At 43.9% G+C, this 22974-nt stretch overlaps 2 protein-coding genes and 1 non-coding gene across 3 annotated transcripts in view; 2 read left to right on the top strand and 1 right to left on the bottom strand.

Annotated features, from left to right (window-relative positions):
• The window catches only part of LOC117896266, a 64924-nt gene that overhangs the window by 7641 nt on the left and 34309 nt on the right, over positions 1–22974 (bottom strand). The gene's annotated exons all lie outside the window — the stretch shown is intronic.
• LOC117896270 lies at positions 708–14359 on the top strand. Its single transcript, XM_034804461.1, has 4 exons — positions 708–1786; positions 12525–12719; positions 13720–13830; positions 13892–14359. The coding sequence occupies exons 1-4, from the start codon at positions 1729–1731 to the stop codon at positions 14116–14118; spliced, it is 591 nt and encodes a 196-aa protein (XP_034660352.1). The 5' UTR covers positions 708–1728; the 3' UTR covers positions 14119–14359.
• Positions 15101–15172, top strand: Trnap-ugg. The gene has a single exon. It is a non-coding gene; the product is annotated as a tRNA-Pro (tRNA).

The raw sequence follows: 22974 nt of genomic DNA, 5'->3' as shown, positions 1-22974 counted from the left end.
AGCTGCTGCTGTCTGACTTTTTTGTTTGTTCTTTGGCGTCGCTTAATGGTCTGAGCCACGGATTCGCGCAACTCGGCGAAGGTTGCTGCTGCGGCACAAGAGGAATAGGGTCTCCGGTCTGTGATTCATCGACCAATTGGAAATTGCGTAAGGCTGGCCAGATTGGAGACAGAGCAGAGAGTACAGATCGGAGCATGGCAGAGCAGAGCAGAGCATGGGCTAGTTAGTAGTTGCAGGCCGGCTAGTTAGCACAATTAAAAAGTGGGCAAAAGCAAGCAGCGGCTTGCGCTCAAGCTGAGGTAATTTTGGAGGCACGACAAACGAGTTCGGAAATACTCAAGAGCTGCAGTCGCACGCATGTTGAGTTCACTTGCAAGGTGGCGTCCTCTTGCGGTAAGCAATATCACTAGCTCTAACCCTTTCCAGCGCTTGCCTGTCTGTGCGTGGTGAATAAGCCATTGCTACTCCCCACAGCGCACAACATCACCTTGCAGGTAAATTCACCTTGAGCCGGAGTATGAGTTGGAGACCGAGTCTCAGTTTGAGCCACAGCCAAAGCTTTCAACCGTTTGGGCGCCCAGTAAATATCCAACTATTCAATTCAACAACAATTGCCTGCTGTCAGTCGAGCTTGTAGCGTCTTGCTGAACGGTTGAACACAAAATAATAAACAAAAACAAAAACTTTGAAACTGATTGTACCCGGCCAATATACACCACACACCCGTTCGTCCGAGACAATTTGAGGCCATAATAATAAAAGTGAAACAAATGCAGATCGACGGCGACGACAATCACGGGGGATCTGATCTGCTTTAAGCCGCCACTCGACTTGCCTTGCCTTGGCTGCTGTTGTGCCATATTCGTGCCCCATTGTCTCGACGCGACAGGAAAAAACTGTGGCAACTGCAACTGCGACTACGACTGCTGCTGCAAGCTGCAACTTACTGGCGTTGCGGCAACTGTAACTGCCACTGCAAACGTGAAGCACCCGCCCGCTATTTTGGTGGCATATTAGGCAACCACATACGTTACGATACGGGAGTGTATGTGCCGCCTGCCAGCCAGCCTGCCTGTACTTAGCCGCTTTATAGGCCAGGCCAAACTCATGCAAATTTGAGGCAATCTTTCGCTGCGCGATACTCCAGTTCCCCCCCAACTACAACACCAACTTCAGGCAACAGGCAAAACAAAATAATAAAAGCAGAAAACAAAAACAACAACAAACAAACACAAACGAGTGCTGCAATTGCAAATTGTCTTAATAGGTAGGCGCTGCCGACGCTTGCTTCTGCCGCTGCTGCTGCTGCGACTGTTGCCAATAAAAACGGATTGATTGTAATTGTTTTTTAAAACGAAATTTAACGATTCGTTAAATAGCCGTGATTTCAGCTAGACACGCGCGTCTCGTCTCCCTCCCAACCCACATCGTTATTACCGTTAATAGTTAATATTGTGTGAAAAACGATCGCGGTTTTTGGTTACTTCGTTCCGCAAGTGCATTAAACATACATCAGCCAGCAAGTGAGAGTGAGCAGGAGTCGCTGACAGCAAGTGAGAGTGAGCAACAGTCGCTGCCAGCAAGTGAGAGTGAGCAGCAGTCGAAGCCATCGAGTGGATAATAACTGTGAAAAGCGAATCAAAGAGAGGAGCGGCAGAGAGAGAGGAAGAGAGAAGTCCAATCGAGCAACGTGCAAACAGCCAGAAGCAGGCCAAGCCAAGCCACAACATGTTGCCCAGGATAACTTTGGTGTTTGTCATTATGTGTGGATATTTATTATTTACAGGTAAGTGAAAAATAAATCAAAAGCAGTAACCAAAAATATGGCATCAATGGGACCCCGCATGCCATGTACTTGTCAAGTCGGGACTTGTATGCCCGTAAATTATCCAACATCAAAGATACACTTGTTGAGGGTTGAGAGGGGGGAAACCAACATATTGGTAAAGGATTTTTAGTTAGTATTGAATGTATTTAATGCTTATACGTATGTATGTAGACTTGCCTGTTGCAAAATAATAGTAAAACTTCGAGGAATAAACGGTGTAAAGATGTGAAAATTTGCGGAGTACAAAGTATGAATGACCGCTTGGTACCAAATATTCCGCTACAGTATCTATACTGGAAGTCTCCAACGAACCTTTCAGCTCTCCAAACTTAGACCCAACGCTCATCTAAGAGCTGGCATGGACTTGGGCTTGCTTGGAGACTTGCAGACTTGGGACAAGGAATCGAAGGAGCCCATTGCTCTTTCTGGGGCTTTCAAAGACTTTTAAAAATAAAACAAAGGTTCATAGTAAAATTCAAAACGAAACGTTCACAATTCAAAGGCCTAGATGTCATCTGGGTGCACAATTTTTGTCGTGTGCCACTCGCTGCTGCCTCGTTCAATCACACCCCAAACCCTAAACGAATGCAGAAATTTGCGAATCAATCAATCGCTGAGTGATATGATTGACTGGCATATTGTTTTTGGGTCTACATATTTGATATATGGGTTTGATCAGAAGATAAAGTATTCGCGAGAGCTGTTCCCTTTCCCATTCCAAAGTCCAAGCACCCACCACATGCGGCAGGGTATCCAACTGTACAGCAGCTAGAAACGCATTTATGGTCACACCAAGCTGCCACACGTTGCTTATTTTGGCCGGGCCTAACTCGGATTTAGTTAAATCAAATTACAAGCAGAAAAATGCAAGTTAAGCGCAATAAATTCAAGCAGATTACACGACAGCGAAGCCGCTTTGATGGACGTCTCTGCGTGTGTATTGCGTGTGTCTCTGTGTGTGTGTGTGTGCGTGCCAAGTGTGTGAATAAATGAAATGCTGTTGGAGGTGGGAACGAGTGCCTGCCTTGATGTGTCAAGCTATGAAAAAACCGCAAAGCCGAAACTGCCTCCAAAACGGCGACGATGCCGAGATGGCTGCGTGTCTCTCTCTTCATTTTATGGTCAGTGGTGTTGGTGGGTCGATGTTGGTCCCCAGGCTGTCCAGCCACTTGGCGCGCACGCGTAGCCGCGTCTGGGGCGTATGGGAACAGAGCCTTTGCCAGCTAGTTGCAACATCCCCCAGACACGAAACAACGCTGCGAAAATATTTTTATGTTTTATTGGCCACTGTGGCAAAAGTTCAGGTTATTTATGAGACTTTATGTCCAAGACTTTCTAATATGCCAAGCCCCATCATCAGCATCATCACCATTAGCCAGCCACAAGGCAGGCAGACAGTCACAGACAAACAGTGAGACATTCCCCCGTACAGACGGAAAAGTTCTATTTGGCATTTGACATTTGGCTGAGATTTGAAGGTTGCCCAAGTCCGCACCCCAAAAAAAGCTAAAGCCAAAACCGAACCAAATGCTGCACGACATTTTCTGTGGCAAATGCAAAAGCAAATGCAAAAAAACAATGTGTATGTAGATATGTTGCCGTACAAAAAAGTAATAATAAAATTAAGAGACCAAGTCGAAGGCTATGTGATCCGACGCCTTCGTCTGCTTTCTGCTATTTGCCATTTCAATGAGGTGCGATTTGTGGCCTGCCTCTAATTAACAGTCACTCTGGCATTGTGTTTGATTATTACTTGGATTTAATACAAATTTCATGTCAAAAGCAGTTGCCCACTCAGCCACACCACTGGCAAGGCGACGAGGCAAATGCCAAAGCGTCATTACCCTGTAATAATGTGGAGTTCCGGGGTCTACTCAATGGGTAGTGGATGTACAGAAAGGTTTCACTCATGCAAGCATCGAAAAGCGAAAGGTCGAGTATGTGTAAATATGTATGCAGATAAGCGATCGGCAAGGCCCTCTCTTATGTGCATAGAAAAGTGCGCTGCTGCTGGCGTCAATGCGTCGTTCCGTTTTACCTGCTGTCTACACACACAAACACACTGCGGAACATGTGCAGAAAAGAGAGCTTCCGACGCATCTGTTGAAGAAAAAGAGAGCAAGTAAAAGACGAATTTACAACTAATTGCATTGCCCGCCGTGCCCTACGCAAGCAAAGCTTTAGCGAAAGCGCGAGCCACCAAGAGAGAGCGCAAGAGCTTAGAAACGAGAGCAAAGCGCAAGGGAAAGAGAATAAAGAACTTCTGCAGTGAGTATGTGCGTATGTAACTGTAGTTGCGGTACAGTGTGAAAAGTAATGAGCGAAAATTAATAGAAAGTAAATTTAGGCAGCAGCAATGGCTACAGATTTAAATGCTGTTAAATGCAGCGGGCCCTGACAATGATCACAGATTACTCAATACTCAACGCGAAAGAAGAAACAAAGAATTTTGTTAATATTTTGTACCCAATGTCAGTAACTCTAAAGAATCTGCCAATGACAAATGACAGAGTCATAGTTCTTGTTTGTAGAAAGAGTAACCCTTTTGGAAACTATAGCAGCGTGGGAGTTGTTATAGTCTTGCCATCGCAACTTGGAGTCCTGCCCGTCTCGCACTCGAAAAACACACAATCTAAAATTTGAAAGTGATTGCCAGGTAATGCCAAGTGTGCTTCATAAAGACGCGATTAAGCAGCGGATCTAGCTGTATGTTGGGACTTGCAGTGCATTGCATCAAAGTGAATCCCTCAAGCTGGGCGCCCCATCTCGAGACGAATGGCTTCCCACTCACATTAGGCATTCAGCCGACACAGGCAGCCGCCACACAAATCAGCCAGCGGTACACGTAATGCATGCAACTAACTGCTGAAACAACCTTTTTGCCGCTGATACTTATGGATGCCGCGGCTGCCACTGCCGCGGCTGCTGGGTTAAAAGCCAGCACATCCGCTTTAGGCACTGCAAATGATTTGCCATTCGAATGCAAATGATTTTCAATTATTGCGAGATGCAAGATGCGAGATGCCAAACAGCTAACTAATTGTGGGAAAACGATAAATGATTGCCAAGCGGAAACTTTTATGACATAGAGTCCGAGGCTCAGTCGCATTCCCTGGCCACGCTATGGGTCAATAAATTCTCTGTCGCACCAGGATGTGGGTTAAAAGCCACCAAGTCCAGCTGCAGCCACACGCAATGCAACCAAAAAGGAAAAACATGCTGCATTTTCGTGTTCATATTAATTGATTTATATGCCTGGCTAACAACAAATGCAAACACCCAAATGCATTGACAAACAAAAAGAAAAAAAGAAACAGACACACAAAAGACTTGCAAACATTTTTGCGCGTAAGTCAAACATTTTGGTACACACGAGAAAACAATTTATGCGGCTGTCAACCAAACAGCCAAACAGCCAACACATCGGCCATCGGAGCACCTCTCCTCCTGCCCAGCTGACATATGCAAATGGCCAAGACAACAGCGCAAAAAATGCGGTCTGCCACACACATAATACTAATCCCAGGCCTTAATTCCGATTGAGTTTTTTTTTTCGCAATTTGTCACACAAAAAGTGCATATGAAAATTCTGGCTGGCTGTAGAGTGCACCAAAAGGTTTTCTAGAACCTTCGGAATCAACTTTAAAGAAAGAATCTTTCATAGCCTCAAAGTGTGCAACTCTATAAATTACAATGTGCAGAATAATTCAATTAAATGAAGGTTCAATCTGAACATTGCTCATAATCATAGCTAGAATCATCTTCAGAATTTGATTCTAATTTCCCTTTTCTTATCATTATTTACCTACGTATTATTTTTATGTTTTTATTTTCTAAAATCCAAAGAATTTCCCTTAGAAAAGTAATCCCTCTGCAGCACTCCTCAACGTTCCTGCATTTAAAAATATTCTCCAGCGCAGCTCATCCACACAAAAATCCTGCGCAGAGTCCATTAAATCGTGGGCTCATGTTAATGCTCTGGCATAATTTTCAATTAAAATGAAACTTGTTTTGTGTGCGACAAATTGCGGAAAAATTCAGTCATTTATATTTATGAGACATGCGGACATGAAAAACTGCACGGCCGCGGCAAGCGAAGCTCACCTCCCGCTCCCTTCTCTCGCTCTCGCTCTCTCTGTTCTGTCTCCTTTTGGTGGTTGGGAGAACTGTGGGAACCACTCGCCGCGTGGCCTTTCAATGCAATTAACATGAAATAAAAATGCATAATTACATATAAAAGCTTATTAAGCTGTGCGTGTGTGTGTGCGTGTGTGTGTGCAGACAACGATGATCGGCTGATTGTTTATTTTGTGACTTTAAGTAGGTGAGAGCCATGGCCATGCCAGGGTAAGTCTATTGGTGGATATAATTATGGGATTTAGAAATTTTTGGCAATTTTTTAAAGATAGTTGAACATGTAAAGGCGACTTTATGGAAGAACTTTTAACAACAAACAATTTGCTTATGGCAGATAATATTAAAATATTTTTTTAGATTTCTTGCTAATTTTTTTTCTCGGCTAAAAAGTTTCACCAAGTTCCTTCGATTTTTAACAGCAGTAAAGCTGCCCCAACCCAAACAATTTCAGCTCAAAAAAAAGGAGAATAAATAAATGTAATTTGTAAGATCGATCACACACAACTCGCAACTCGCAACTTGCAACGTTGCTGCATGGAAACCCTTCCTCGAGCGAAATTCCAGGCGCGCTACCGCCTACACCCCAAATGCAAATTTATGCTTGTAATGAGCAGCCCGACCAGCAGTCCGAAACTTATACAACAGTTCCATAAATTAATGAAGTGGAAAACGGTTTTTTGGTATGATATATTTTTGGCTCCACTCTGCTGGCCACCGCCCATGAAATCTCGCATAGGCCTCGGAGCGACTAGCGGCACGGTTACGTGGCAGCAGCGAGGAGTTAACTGGAAATGGCTTAAGGCGCTTTCCTGTATTGGATTTGGCTTGGCTTGGATATAGTTATGCTGGTTATTGGTGGGTGTCTTATGGCCAGCGATAACAATCCAAAGACAGCGAGGAGCTGGCAGTTCTAGCGGCTGTTTCGTATTCAATTCGGTTGGGTTTGAGCCCCCAAAGTTCTCTGCGCTTGTGGATTTTTGGGTATTTTCGTTCATAATTTAAACGTTTGTGCCAAGAGGGGGGCAGGCAGGGCTGGGCAGCACTGTGTGCTGGCTAGACAAAGCGACTGCCTTTGAGCTATTTGCGCGGCCATTGAAAGCGCAGCCACGTTGCAGCACGTTGCGGGCGAGCGAACTCGTTCATTTTGTGGCATTGTTTTTAGGTTTGTTCGCTCGCAGAGGTTTGGCCCCGACAGTTTATGCAATGCATTTAGTCAATAGATTAAGGAGGCTGTGACTATGCGACTACACACACATTTTTCTACATACAAATACAAACATATATCTAGATTTATTTGTGTGTGTGCCAAATCGTGACTGCATGAAGTTGCCGTTAAAATATACGAGACACAGCCACTAGACATAAAAACTATTTTATTTTCTCTATTCTTTTTGTGGTTTTTTTTAACCATTTTTAAGGTGGAGTCTGCGACAATTTTTCAGTTGGTTTTTTGGCGGCCTAAAAGATGGAAGTGGCTGCGATTGTGGCACCAGCAATTGTGCTCCACATAAGACAATTTTGTCTCATTGTGTGCGATTGTTTAAGGATAAAGAAAAATGGATTAGATAATTCTACAAATTGTTAAAGTGGAGTATTCATTTAATTTGTGGAATTTATGTCTGGAATTTCAAGGGAACCATGCAAATATTTCCTTTTCGATGTGTTTTTCGAGTCAACTCCAATCGATTTCCATACAGAATTATCCTTAGGGCAAAAGAGGTAACAAACGTTGAAGAAAATGTGTGAATTAATTGGATATAATTTTGATAAATATTAAAATTGAATACAGACATCTTTGGAGTTATCTAGAGCACTTCCCCTGGTATGTACTGGCAAATATCTCATTCTGTAGCTCATTCTGTAGCTCTTTCCATAGCTCATTCTATATTCGACCAGCACACCTGGCAGATTTATGGCAATGTCGCTGAACGCATGGATACCGCGCGCCACATGCAACAGGAAATTCATTTACATAATTTTTGCGTTTGGCCATTTTCGCATCCTTTGCGTTTGACTGGGCATTATCCTTTTAATAAGCGGATGAGCGGATGGGGCGAACGCAGAGAGAGAGAGGGAGGCTGGACAGCAGACCAGTCCGCTGACCAAGCCGTGTGGATAATCAGCCTATCAAGGATTCAATTATATAATGAGCTTAATTTATTTTGCGCCGCTTTACGCACAGTCACAACAACAGCGAAGAGGAGATGGAGGAGGATGAACACCGTTCCATGGACATATCCGAGAGAGATCCCACCATCATGGCAACTGAATTATGCATCTTGTTGTTGCTGGTGGACTGACTGTGGCTCTGGCGGCCTCTCCGGCTGTCACCGGCCGTTGTTGTTGCTGGCAATTCATGTTGATGTGGAAGGATGTGCCGTGTGGCCTCGTCTTTTGCTTTTTTATACATGATTTATTTACCCATAATTGTCGCCTCGTGTGTGTGTGTGTGTGGAGCTGCTCTGCATTTACCTCTGGCTGCCTGCTCAAATGGCTGGCTTTTTGAACCTTTCAACGATTAAGGCACAGCCAGAAGAATGGACATTATTTATGGGTTTTTGAAGGCGAAATCTTTCCCTCATAAGATATTCGCGCCAGTAAATTGTTTTAAAGTACTTCATTAAGGGGAGAATTCATAAACTGTAAACATAAATTGGCACTTTCGTTGGTTTTTGTACAGGAACGTGGTGGAACTGAAAACACAACGTTCCATAGTCACTTGTTTCTCTTTTGTCTGTGGAGAATTTTTTCTACTGTGCTTAGTTTTCCGTTATTTTGCTGTTGCTGTCTGTTGTTCTTGCCTTTTGGGTTTCTATTGATGTACTCTTTTTGCTGAGAGAGTGCGTTCTGAGACACTCTTTTTAAAGAGAGGATCGTAAGAGCGAGGCAATAAGAGACTGTCGTAGAATTTAGTGCAAGAGAGAAAGTCAAATGTCTTCCCAGGGAAAAAGGTTTCAAAACACACCACAAACTGATTTACTGCTGTTATATAAAAACTTTTTCTAATTTACATGCCAAAACAATTTCCCCTCTTTAGTTAGTCAGACTTTCTATTCAAAACTTTACCTTTCGCGTGCTGGCAATGAGAGAGAAAACATTAATAATTCCATCAGGACATTTTCCGATAACTGATAAAACGAAAAGCTGAACCTTAATTTATGTGAAACGAACTGCAGTGCCATAAGACCAGCCATGGAGTCGCGAGTCGTGTGAGTCCTACCTAGCCCAGCCATGGAGTCGCGAGTCCTAACCCAGCCATGGAGTCATGAGACTCCTCCTATTCCATGGCTATAATCCTCAGAGCGGCACAGCCGGCATGGCGTGCCAGAGACTCTCAGATGCGTTAACTCCGATACAAGTTTTGTGGAAATTTGATTTATTTGGGCCAAACGGGGCCTGAAGTTGCTGCGATTTTTATCAGTCAGTCGCTCGATGGTGTGGTGGGGTTGTGGCGGGAACAAAAGGTGCCAAATTCAAAGCAAAACACCAAACGACAATTACACAATTGTGAAATGCGTTGCAGTGGCAGGCGCTGTGCCTTGCTGTGTTTCTGTTTAATTTACCCACCTGCCCCCCCACCCGGTTCGGCTGCTGATTTCGCGCACACACCACACCAAACCGAACGAAAGGCAATTACTTTAATTATGCGACTGCACAAAAGCCCAAACCAAAGCTAAGCAAAGGCAAAGGCAGAGCGAAGCAACTGCAAAGCAAAATCAAAGCCAACCCAAAAGCAAAGCCAAAGCCAAAGCAACAGAAAGAGCAAGCAAAACCCAATTACATTGGCGACGACAGGCCACCAAAACCGAACCGAACCGAGCCCCAGCAGCAGCAGCAGCCGAAGAGGAGCGGCAGCCGAAGCGGCGCAGCAGCAGAAGCGGAGCGGGCAGCAAACCAAACGAAATCATCAGATTTAATGGGGGAAGGATGCGGGGACGCAGAGCGGCGGCGGCAGCAACGTCCGTCCAGGTTACCTAACCCAAAGCGCCAAACGGGCTAGGTCTGACGTCTGACAAAGGGGAGTGCCCACACCCCATCCGTTTGCCAAAAGAGAAAAATATATTCCTTTTTTTTGCACCGCTTTTTTTGCTCTCACGCACAAAATTATTTGACATTTAGGCCCCCAAACAAATGCGTGGCTAATGCACGCAGCCAATCTATAGATACAGATACCTGAAAGTGTATCAGTGGCAAAGTTTTTTACAAATTTGTCGCCGCAATTGCTGGCTGGTTGGCCTCTCTCGACTCTAATTACAATTTGATTGTTTTTCTTTTTCGCAGTAATTATTTCAATTGTAATTTTTGCGAAATTTAATGTTGCAATTTGTTGGCCGTCTCCCCCCTGTGTGTGTGTGCACGTGTGTGCTGTTTGTTTCGCTAATAATTTAATTGTTAATTTTATGCTTTCTGCATTTCCGGGAGTGGGAGTGGGAGGGGAACGCCGCCTAATTGGTTTCGGCGCTCTCTGAGGCGTGCGCCTGTCCGTTTGGGGGGGTGCGAATAATTAGTTGGTCTGGCGCGAACGTAATCCTTATGTAAACTGTTTTATTTTGTGTTTATTTTGTTTATTATTTAAACACATTTACATGTGCGTTTGCTGGATTGCATCACAATTCCGTATCGATTACCAAATCAATGAAAGATCTCATGGAACGAGTTTTTCCACGATTGCAGGAATAAAACTTTCCGAGGGTCATACGAAAACTAATACCATAATTGTGCTGGCTTTAAGTTTCATTCGACATATTCGCAGCATTTTTGTTGCTTCCAAAAACCATAATAAAGTAAATCTTTAATTTTCTGCCGCCCAATTATACATTTTGCGTTAACTTCGAGTTAAAGTTAAGGCCATCAAATATTTATGCACACAGTTTTAACGATTTTTTGTAATTGCGCGACGATTTGTTGACGACGGCTCAGACTTTTATGGGGCTCATATATAACGAAGAACATCTGCAGGTATTTATTTTAAGTGTTGGAAAACGCTATTTGCAAAGTTAAACAAAATTTGTGGAAGAATTTGTGCAAAAAAAATATTTGTGTAATTATTTTATGTAGTTACAAAAAATCAATTATAGTTTGTTAAAAGTTTTTGCTTACAATCGTAACTAGATTTTTAGATCGTTTGATTAGTCATTTCGCAGCGCTGCTTTGGCACAGCTGCCATTGAGATTGCCTTCCCTTGCCCACACCACAATCAATATCAGACGAAAGGCCCCTCGTAACGAGCGGCAACAATAACCGATGCCATAATTCAACACTGAAAGCAATTACGCAACCAAAAAACCGAGAACTGGGCACACAGACAGCGCCGGAACAAGGTTAAGGTCAATTACAACAGGCAGCAAACCGAGTCAACGACAACTGCCAACACAATGTGAATAAATTGCGCCTGAAACTCACTGTAGAATACAATTTTAAGAACTAGTTTTTGAGAGTCTGCTTCCAGCTGCATGCAAAATGTAAGCTCAAAAGATTCGCTTCAAAAAATAAAACATGTACAAAGATTTCCAAGGCAATGCGAAAATAAATGATTCGTGTGGGGGCTGGCAGTGAAGGAAGCGGACAAGCTGAGTTAAGCAGAGCGCAGCCGCCGCCGCAGATCGGCATCAAGTTTATGTACAACAACAAATCAAGCTAATGAGCCCCAAAACGGAATTATGCAAAATCGGAAAAGCTTAAAACAGAATGCAACAGAAAGAAATAAGAACAAATAAGTTGGGTGTGACGAATTTTGTATACTCTTTTTACTGAAGGTGGAAAATAAAGGATAAATCATTCAAATCTAGTTGGAATTTAATGGAAAGGAATTCTGTGACTTTAACTTAAAAAAAAAATAGGAAAATATTTGAAATATTAGGGAGTATTTTGGGTATTATTTAAAGTGTAAGCAGATGCTGCACACAATTTAATTTTCTATTATGCGGGAGTCTTCATATCACTTTGAAGGGTAAAGCAGGATGATAGACAGAATGCGGATTGAGAATTGAGTTAGAAAATATTATAGAACAGCTGGAGATTCTTTCTAACGATTGTCAAATTCTAGCAGCAAGGAATTGCCTTACAGAAGCGAATTAATTTTCACTGTGTTATTTGCAAGTTTCCGCCTATAACTACAATCCCCTCTCTGCAAGGGTATTACAAATAACATTAAGCAATTACCACAGCGGCGAGCTCAGCTCTTAAAGCAAATCTTTTCCCACTGCCAAAGAAGCGCGCAAGGTCAGCGCGGCAACCGCACGAAACTTGTCATCAGAAACAAGCAGCAACTGCAACTGCAACTGCAACAGAATGAGAGAACGAACATTTGTTGCACAATTGCCTGCAACGCCACAAGCAAAACCAAAACCAAAAGCAAAGCCAAAAGCGGGTCAGACACTCTTGAGGTTAAAGTTAACTTGGCTTTGGCTGCCGTCTGACTCGACAACTGGGCTAGGAGTGGTTGAAGCCCATATTTATTCGTAACTTGACATTAACGCCTTCCCCTGCTCGGCAAAACCTTGAACTTTAGACATTTAAGGCTTGATCTCTGACCGAATGCTCTTTTATTTCCTTGCAGATTGCCACGAAACGGTTCGATCGAAGCGCGCGAAACGCCCACGCGCACCGGAACCGGTCAACTTTGAGCCGGAGCCGCAGCAGGATCTGGAGAACGATGAGAGCGGCAGCCAGGAGAAGGATCTGCCGGAGATACCGGAGAACTTTTTGAGTCCATCGGTGCGGGAGTATTTGGAGCTGGGCAAGTCCATTCCGGGTGAGTTTTTGCTTGGAGTTTCAGAGGATTTTAATTGGTGTTTAAGTAAGGCCTTGGGAAGGAGCAATTTGCAAATTGAAACCTATAAGATTTGCTAACAAAAGTGTTGTCTTTTAGGTGACTTTTCACTTGCCAAAATGTGCCTCTACTTATTCGGAACTTTCCTTGTCAAACTCCCATGAAAGTACCTTCCATTTCCTAGCTTTTTCCTACTCCAATTACATAGAGTAAGCCTCCCAGTTATGCCAGAGTTCTCACTGCATTCCATACTCCATGGAATGTATGTATTCTCCTGCCATTTGTTGATGCCAGTGACAAGTCAATCAATAAACACACGTGCCCCCCGTCTGGTCATTAAGGATGCGCCACAGCCATGACCACCAATGGCGAGGGTACGCCTAAACCCAGCAGTGCCTCTGGACTCGGGTCCATTGCCAAAAAAAAAAATTTCCCCCCTACCCAGATGTTTATTCGGGGAAGTTAAGAGCGAAAATGCATTTTGGGGCGACACATCAGCAGCAGCAGCAGCAGCAGCAGCAGCAGGCTCGAAAAAAAGAGAGCGTCGAGCGCGAGAGAGAATTTAAATTATTTTTCGGACCTCAACCCCCCGCTCAAACGGAATGAATATTTGGCACAGAAGTGAAGTGCATTCTACTCGTAAATTCATTTATTAGCGCCAGAGACGCGATCGAATGCGAGTGCCAGGGGGATTTTTGTTTATGTCGCGTTTATTTTTTGGACTGTTTTTTCCTGCAACTGCATTTGACATATGCCGGCAGGGAGGGAGGGAGGGAGGGCGGGCGGATGGAGGAGTTGGGCATTTTTTTGCTGGCGGTTTTCTTGCCAGTAAGCTTGGCTGCAGCAATGAAGTGAAATTGATTGGAAACCGAATGCGCCGAATGCTCCGAATGCGTGACATGCAGAGTTTTGTTTTGTTTTTGTTTTTATTTGAGAGACGCACACTAATTGCAATAACAAAATGATTCACACACACACACAGGTCGTCCCGGTGTTGACTACCCCATCCTGTCGGCGGTGCCGTACACAAATTTCTACTGCGATGAGCAGGAGTATCCCGGATTCTTTGCGGACATGGAAACCAGATGCCAGGGTGAGTCAACGAACCACAAAACTCTGACCAAAGCTTGAGTGCGTTTGCTTTTGCTTCGCAGGCTGGCATTACTGCGACATTGATGGACGTCAGGCCACCTTCCTCTGCCCGAATGGCACGCAGTTCTCGCAGGCGGTCTTCGTCTGCGATTGGTGGTTCAATGTGCGCTGCGATCTGTCGCCCCGACTGTATGCCATCAATGCGCGGCTCTATCAGCGTCCCAAGGTGAATCCCACGCGGCCACACCGCATCATAACCAAGCAGCTGGTCGAGGATATATTCACTTAGGATCAGCATCAAGGGAATGCCCTCCCTTCCACTTAGACTTAGACTTTTGCCGCTGCCTATTAGAGTTTAGTTTAGTTAATGCCTTAGACTAAGTTTGTCTCTTTTTGTTTGATTTAGGCTCTGTTTTAGTTAGTTTTTGTGTCGCTTTTGTACAGTATCCCCACTCTCAAGTTCTTTATTTTGACATCTCATTTTTATCCACAAATGAAAGAATTTTCATTCCCTTAGGGGTATCCTCTGTGTTTCCTCATTTTTTCATCAGCTTTGCCCACACGAAATGGTTCTATAAATCTCTTTTAGTTTTAGTTTAATTTTTGCAGGCATTCTCCTAAGCTAAGTTGCATTTTTCTTTCATTTTAAGTAATTTCTAGCTGGAGTTTCTTTGTTAAATATTAGATTTAGCACGAAAATTGTACATATTTTAAGTTTCCTAAATAAACAATACAAATAAAGATTATTTCTAGGAAAACAAAAGACAAAAGGGGAGAGCGATTCTCTTTAAATAAAAGTTCAACCAGAGATCGGCGGAATGGAACTAATGGAATGGAATGGAATGCGAAACAAATTAAGAACTTATTCTGCACCGAGCAGACAGCTGCCTGCAGGCGGAAGCTATGAAAATTCGAAGGCAATGAATTTACATTCATGGAAAAAGCTGATCCAATATTTGAGATATAATTTCATAGCTGCCGCATCTCTGCTTGCGGGACACGTTTGCTCCCAGCGGCGACTGTGAGACTGTGACTCCGAGGCGGCAAACTGTTGCTTGGCCAAATGCTGTGCAGCTTTTTGCACAGCACACGCTCAGGCGCGCAGCAAAACTAGTTGGCCAGAACAGCGACTGTTGCATACTTTCTGTTGTCTGTCCCAGCTGCATGTGGCAGCCAAAAGTGGGCCAAAAGTGCCAGCGGGCCAAAACAGCAGCAGCCGCAACAGGCAGGCGAATGGCCAAGTGCAAGCGCGAGCACGTTGCCCGACATGAGGCTCAATGGTCTAGGGGTATGATTCTCGCTTTGGGTGCGAGAGGTCCCGGGTTCAAATCCCGGTTGAGCCCGTTCGAAATATTTTTTATTTGGTTTTTTTTTGCTTTTTTGTTGGGTTAATTAAACAAACAAAAATAAGTAAAAGACAAAAGGCAAAGCGAAGCGAAATGAACGATTGGAAAATGCAGATAGGCAAGACATTTTGGCCAACAAATGAAACGAAATGCTGCAGAGGCGATGGCAGCGGGTTGATTGGATGGCAGCGGAGGGGAACACACACAGAAGATAATGAAAGGCGGTCTCTGGCCTGGCTTATGGCTAAAGTCGAGTCTCTTTGGCTCCTGCCTGCAGCTCGGCAGCATGCAACTTGCTTGCTGCATTTACGATTGACTCGGCCGATAAGTCTTTGTGTGTTTTATGGTCGACAATTGGAAAAATTGAACAATGAGTGTTGCTCGGCAGCGGGGACCAGGCCAAGCCAGTGCCCCAAGAAAGTGTGAAAGATTTAAAGCTGCTGCCGAAATAGACCTGATTATGATGTAACCCCCCCAACACACACACGAAACGGTTTATCTTCTTTTATGTGGGGGGTACGACGACAAAGACCCAAACTGCATCATAAATATGTGATTCAGCGAAAGAATAGAGACATCCAAATCTACAATAAAAGCCGCCTGCATCGCATTACCGCATCTCAAATCCAACCAAATGCAACTTGCAGGCACAAAACGACTTTCACTCTGCCGCTGCGTTCGCTGGGGGCATCTAAAAATCACCCAGAAATATGCAAGTTTTATCTGACAAAGTGCGAAGACTGGCGGCGGGCGATCGATGGCCTTCGCATGGGGACGAGTTGAGCGGATCAACAGGCAGGCAGCTGCTGGTGAGTTGGTCCGCGCTGCCAGGGCAGTCAACTCAATCAAGAGACTTCTTTTTGTTTACAGCCTGCTAGACAGCCCAAATTTAGTGGCCAAGTCATGTATGCATTCGATTGACTCAGTTAAGATCAGATTCAGGCCAGCAGCTGGCTGCTGGAGATGTGTGGAGTGTACGATAGTTTGTAGAGAAAATATCAGAGAAGAATAACGGTTCTTCAACAGCAGAAGAGTACGAGTCGATGCGTAGTTGAGTGGTTTTTAGTCTGTTTAAAAGAGATGTTCATGTTCAATGGTAAATAAACTTAAAGCAACTGAATAAAATCAACCTGTGGATTCTAGAAAATTAAGCAGGAAATTTTGGAGCATATTCTATCAGAATTCTCAGGGCTAAAAAGGGAAAACTTCTGCCAAAATTCGGAAGACTACAGCCAACAAAGGTCTTAGCTTTATCAAAAGTATAAAAATGCAAGGAACTTACATGTAAAGGAAAATCAAAAATAAATATGAAAATGCAATAAAAATACTTATAATAAATATTAATAATGTTAAAAATTAAAGCAAAGAGCAATAAAAACAGACTATAATTAAAGAGCTGTACGCAATCAATATTCCTCCAGTGCTGTAAATGTACCAAAAATACCAATGAGTTTAAGGACTACACTTTCCACTCTTACCAGACAAAAAACTCTTGTGTTACGCACAGTGGCAGACATGCCCACATTCCCTTGTTAAGAAACTTATTACACACTGTAAATTAGGTCCCACAAAGTAAGTAATAATTGCCCAAAATCGTATCAAAGTAAACTTCAGCGCGTGATTGAATTTCCAGCAATTAAAAAATACAAAAAATGATACAAATCAAACGTTTAAAAGTAGTAAAAATACACAAATGCTTAAATGCTAACGATTAAAAGTAGATATTATGTGCAACAATTTCTTTGGAGTGTCACCGAAAGTGAAAAGGAGCAAAGAGAGCAACAAAAAAGTAACTTTTTCCCATCACTAATAAGTGTTCATCGCATTCTGACATGCCTCACCAGCAACTGAATATTTTGTACAGTTTTGAAGCAGGAAAAATATGACAAAATAGCAAGCGAAATAAATTGAAATTCTTTTCGTGCCAAAACGAAACAGAGGGGCAGGCAGGCAGGCAATGGGCATGTGTAATATTTCGTTGTCGTTATTAATGTTTCGTGTGTCTGACATGAAACGAAATCAATCCAACGGCAGTCGAACAAATCACGAAGCAGCTGAGCAGCAGCTGCTGTGGGGCAACAAGAAGCCCCAAACGAGATCGGCAAACAAGTTGCAGTTTTGGGGGTTGGCTACAGGTTGGCTCAGGCTCAGGTGTGGTGCAGCGTGGCGGTTCCATAACTGTTAATGACTTTCGGTGGCGGCCACAAAGTGCAACGCTGTGGAGAAACACATTTAATGAGTGCCACAACAGCAAACAGCAGGCGGCAACCAACCGTCTGATCAATTGCCTGTTTTTGCTGGCCAAGTGAATGTCATTGGACATTGAAAGTGAATGTACGAAGCGCTCGGGTGAAAGGATCAAAGAGCTGGGTCTGGGGATCGAACCTAATGATGCGGGCATTCTCGCAGCCCACTCATCTGCCAGTGCAACTCCCACAATTGTGTCGATTGTGCAACAGACAAGAGACTCTCCAGATGCCAGTTAATTTGCCTATCAATGCTCTTTTTTTTCAATTTACGAGATGGATTGCGGCATCTGGCTGTGCTCTGCTCTGTGAAATATGAGAACCACTCCGCGAGTCACGCAATTCAAGTGTAAAATTACATTTTTCTTCATTCATAAAATGCAACATGGAGCCGCCGCCAAGGAAAAGCGTGAGCATTTCCCTCTTGTAATGAGGCAACCACAGTGCTGCTGCCGCTGCTGTTGCAGTTGCGGGTGCGGAATGTTGTTAGTGGGGTTTGGGGAGGATTCATAGATGTAATGCCAGCGGGCGTGAAAAGTCGGTTATTTGGTCAGTAGTTGATTGAAGCACGGAGCAAAAATACACAAAACCAAGCAATCAACGAAGCAAAGTAAGCAACAACAAACAAGCGCACCTTTTGGCAGCCCTCTTCATTGTATGATTAGCAAAGTTATGTAAATGGGAGTTGGGATTAAATGTAGAATTCATAACTTTGTTTACATTAATAGCACGAAATTCGAAAAGTAAATTCAAGCAGTTCAAACATACGTTAAGCAGTTAAAGCAGAAGTAAAGCAGTTCAGCGTCGAACCATATCGGTAAATGAAAAGCAACGTTTAGATGAAGCTTTTGATGGGCAAAGAGGAATACGAAGGAGGAACCGTGGGAATAACTGCTGCACAAATGTGCATGTCAGCAGCCATGTTAACAATCCATTTAATGCATTAAATGGATAATAATTTAAGTGTTACTAATCCCTTTCCTAACAAAAGTGCCCTGCCCAAAATCTTCAAGTAGAAGTTCATTTATTTATGATATTTATGCATATCCAGATGGCAAGCAGTAAGGCAATTAGATAATAGATTCTAGATGCCCAAGCAGACAAATCAAGCTCCCAGGAGAGGCAATGAAAAGTGCTCCTTGTCAGGAAGTGAATGCAAATCAATGCCACATGCACTTGCAGCCGTGTCTCTGTGTGTAATTCATTCACTAACAAATTTTGGAGATAAATAAACATATCTAATGTCTGTGTGTGTATGTGCCTAACAAACCATTACACGCATTGTCAAATTAAGTGTAAATAACTCGTTTGAATAAACAAATAAATCCTGACACGCAACACAGAAAAACTGAGTTCGTCACGAGTGGAATGGAGAATGAAGAATGGGAGAGTCAACTAGAATGGAGAAACGAATGGAATGGAGACACACGAACGGAATGGAGAGCTGAGAGGAATGGAGAGCTGAGTGGACCGCAAATTCGAGTGGAGTGATGTGGAGTGGTAGAACAGGGTGAAGAGTGCAAAGTGCATTTGCATAATGACAATGCAATTTGGAATAAACGCCGGACACATGTCAACGAATAAATTAATTTACTCTAAAGTTATTTATGCAGCAAACAAAGTGCCAAACCCAAAAACCGATCCGAGAGCAGCGACACGCACACAACGGCAGACAATGGGAGCACTGAGAGTCGTCCACAGACTGGGACAAATTTGGTTGATTGTTGCCAAATGAGATTTTTAGTGGACCAAAGGAGTGAGCAAGAGGTGAGTGCCTGGCATGGCCGTTTTGGCATGTGCCTAATGAAGGAAGCACAATCTGGTTGGTGTCTGCTGCTGCTCTTGGCTGAGCACACACGTACACATCAGCTGCACCTGCAGCTGCACTGAGCTCACTGATGGACGCCCACATGGAGGGGACAACGGCAACGTCATCTGCATTAATTGTATGGCTACGGCTACGGCTACGGCTATGGCTATGGCTACGGCTAATGCTTATGGCCATTTTCATGATGACGCTATGGCTCTATTTGCTCCTAAACTGCCGAGACTGCAGACCGACCTAAACTTAAATAGCCTCGTTTTCTTCTGCAGCCACAAGCCACCAACCAGCCACAACAAGGTGAATGGATCTCCCACCAATCTCCCGGTGGCAGATTTGCTGTGCTGTTGCTGCTGCTTCTGGTTGTCGGGCAGCCGGCCACTTTTCAATTATAAAAAACTCCCTCAAACGAATGGCAAACGCAGTGCGCAACACTCAAAGGCGTGCAATTTGAAATGCCAATTGATTTAGCCCGGAATAGAAAAAACAAAAACACATTGTATGTGTACATTTCTGCTGGCAATCCCGGCGACTTGTTAGTTGCAGGCACTTCCAGGGAGATGCGGCTGTACAAAAAGCAAAGCTGCAATTGAAACAGAAACAGAATGAAGAGAGAGAAAAGAGAGAGAGAGAGGGTGATGGGTAGGTCAATTGTGGAACGAAGCGAAGTTGGGAATGCCCTTTGGTTCGTGGAATCTGCAGAAGCTAAGCCATTGAGAAAATATGCACTAGAAAATACGGTAAAAAGTTTGGAGTTTTATAGCATAAACGAAGTCTGTAGTCGTTAAGTCAAAATGTAAATCAATAAGAAGAGCACAACATGAAAATAAACACAACAACTACGCAGCAACGTAGAATCCCGTTTGTTCCGTTTTTTTTTTTTGCTGAGAGCGAGCGTGTCATCTCAGCTGAGTGTGTTTTGTTGTTGCTGAGAGAGAGAGATGTAATGTTAGCTTGGAAGCGCATGCAATGCGTGCGAGCAGGAGCGCGACACCTGAAGTGATGAGTAGGTGCCGTTTGTCAACAAGATTTGGGGACAAAAGAGAGGAAGAATAGAAGTTCGAACTCCGCTGCGCTCGTGTTCTTGTTGTTGCTGAGAGAGCAATACAAGAAAGAGCGTGCAGTGCAGGTAAGAAGCAAAGCTTTAAGATCAAGAGATAAGACAATTGCGACGGCAAAACAAACGAAAAGCAAGCAGCAGTCCCAATGTTAAATGTTCTCATTAAATTGCATTGAAGCTGTGGGGCCTGGCCAAACAGAGTCCCAAACTCAACTGACCCATCCAACAAGCGGAAACCAAAGTCAAAGTCAGAGAGCAATCCCTACAACTGTGTTGCCCGGTCCCCGTTGCTCCTCCTCCTCCTCCTGCCTGTTGTGCCCAAGAGAAGAGTTCCATTCAATTGCGCTTTGTACGATTCATGGCGCGTGATTTTTTTGCAGCTTGTGTTCGTTCGTAGCTTTGCCTGGCACTATTTTTAACCAGCAACCATACCTCCTATGCTGCAACCGCAGGAGCAGCACCAGCATCAGCCACAAACATTTTAGCCAGAAGCCGCAGCTACAATGTTGACAACGTCAAGCCCGTGTCCCCGTCCGGTTGTTCCTTGCCCGTGCCCGTGCCCGCGCGTCCGCGTCTATTTTCATGTCGCCAATGTTTGTCCACAATTCAAAATCATTTAAGCGCGCTTTCTGCTCTTTCAGTGCAGAGCTTTTGTGTGTGCGGGGCCACCAGGCCACCGGGCACCTTCTTTTTCTTCGTTCGCTACTTTTTCTTTCAGAGAGTTCTCCTTTTTTATGGTTTTCCTTTTTATGGATTATTTTCACGCCTTTGGCGCTTTGCATTTTGCCTTTTTGCTGGCCACATTTTCCATTGCGGGTACAGCAGAGGGCGCCTGTGGGGGGGAGAGCGGATGGATGGAAACAAGTCCACCGGCAGACACCGGCATGGCCTGGCATATTTCTTTGGCCGGGCAGCAATATAATTGAAAATCCCACAAAGGTGTCGTCGATGCTTTGTGACTAAATTGAATTTAGTAATCGCTTTTTTATCGACCATTTCCAAACTAAACACACACACACACACAGGCTACGGCTCCACCCATGGACCCGTGCGGAGCTTCGGGCACTTTCTAAACCATGTTTTGGCACGTGCTTCACTCCACAGCAGGCACGGCACTCCCTCTCCCTGTGCTCTCTGGCAGGCACTCCCTCTCCCTGTGCTCTCTATGCATGTCATGTCCTTCCTCCGCTGTTTAGGCTCCCAGCCTCAGGGTGCAGCCGACAGACAATGACCATAACGGACGATTTGGGCACTTACAAGCCCATAAAAATATAAGAGTTAATAAATTGCCGGGCAGACAATCAGACAACCAACCATCCAGCTGCATTTTCTCCACACATAATTTCGACCTCAAGCACTTATCACGCGATTTAATGCTGGCACTTTCATTCGGTTACCCCCGTGGGGGTTTCATTAATTATTTATGGGTGAACAGCGGGAAATTATGTATAATTTTTCTATTTCATTCAACAATTCAATTAGACCTGAAATCCGTCTCGCCTGCATTTATTTCAGCTGAACTTGAAAAACTGGCAGATTATGTAAATGCTGTGGAAATCGAGCGACATCCATTAAAAAATACAAACAAAAAACGAAAGGAAACTTCAAATTTGCAATGCAATGTGGTGGGGTGTAGCCCAAGTCATTGGGCCAGGCCAAATGCAATGCGTGTCCCGCACACATAATTTCACATGATTTATAGCTCAAGTTTTAATTAAATTGAATTAAAAAGTCGCACAATGAAGTGCCTGCATAACAAACACATACTTTATGGCAGAAATATGTAAGAAATTTGTGGATTTTTATGGAGAATTTGATGTGCTCTACAACTCTGCACCCGAAACGAATACAAAGTAGAACTTCTGAGAGAGCAGCTGAGTACATGCCGACATGAGCTTAGCAGCTGGAAGAGAGAGAGTGCACCAATCGGAGGAGTTCGTCAGGAGCTTTCCTTTCTCTACTTTTTATTCATGTGCGAAAATTATTCCCAATCTGTTTCTAGATTTATAACAGAAAAAGATTCTAGCAATAGTTCAAGTCGTGACAAATTTTCTTTCACCTGAAACAAACCTCTTGCAAAATCAAATCGACATCCCGTGTTAGTGTAAAGGCCCAACACTCCTCCAGATCGCGTGGCTTGCCAAAATTGAATTGCAAAACAATTTCGCAAATAATTATGTGGGATGAGCTGATCATATTTTGTGGTTAAATTCGTAGCAATAGAAAGTGCAAAGGTGAAATGAAGCACCAGTGAAAGGAGAATATGTAATTGAACCAAGCACAGAACACAGCCCAAAGGGCCTGCTGTCATGCAGCTTTAATAAGCTGGTCACCACCCATCGGTAATTGTCGGTTAATGTCTTCATTACAAGCAACAAGACAATACGGCAGCGGTGAATACGGTAGTTAAAGCTAAAGCAGAAAAAAAGGCAGAGCCGAGACCTGACCTAAGGCAACACACACACACACACAGAGCTCCCCCTGCCAGAGCACGCGACTGGTCCACCAAAACAGCTGAGACAACGAGAGAGAGAGAGAAACAAAGCAAGAGAGTCACATGCAAAAGCAACACAGAGAGCCAAGCAAGCAGTGCCGCTGCTGTGCTTGCAAGCAGTGCAAAACTTCAAATAAACAAACGCGCAGCCGCACGATCAGACTCAGTTTCAATTGG

Source organism: Drosophila subobscura, chromosome O, assembly GCF_008121235.1.
Source record: "Drosophila subobscura isolate 14011-0131.10 chromosome O, UCBerk_Dsub_1.0, whole genome shotgun sequence".
Taxonomy (NCBI): domain Eukaryota; kingdom Metazoa; phylum Arthropoda; class Insecta; order Diptera; family Drosophilidae; genus Drosophila; species Drosophila subobscura.
This window is presented reverse-complemented; position numbering and strand designations above follow the sequence as displayed.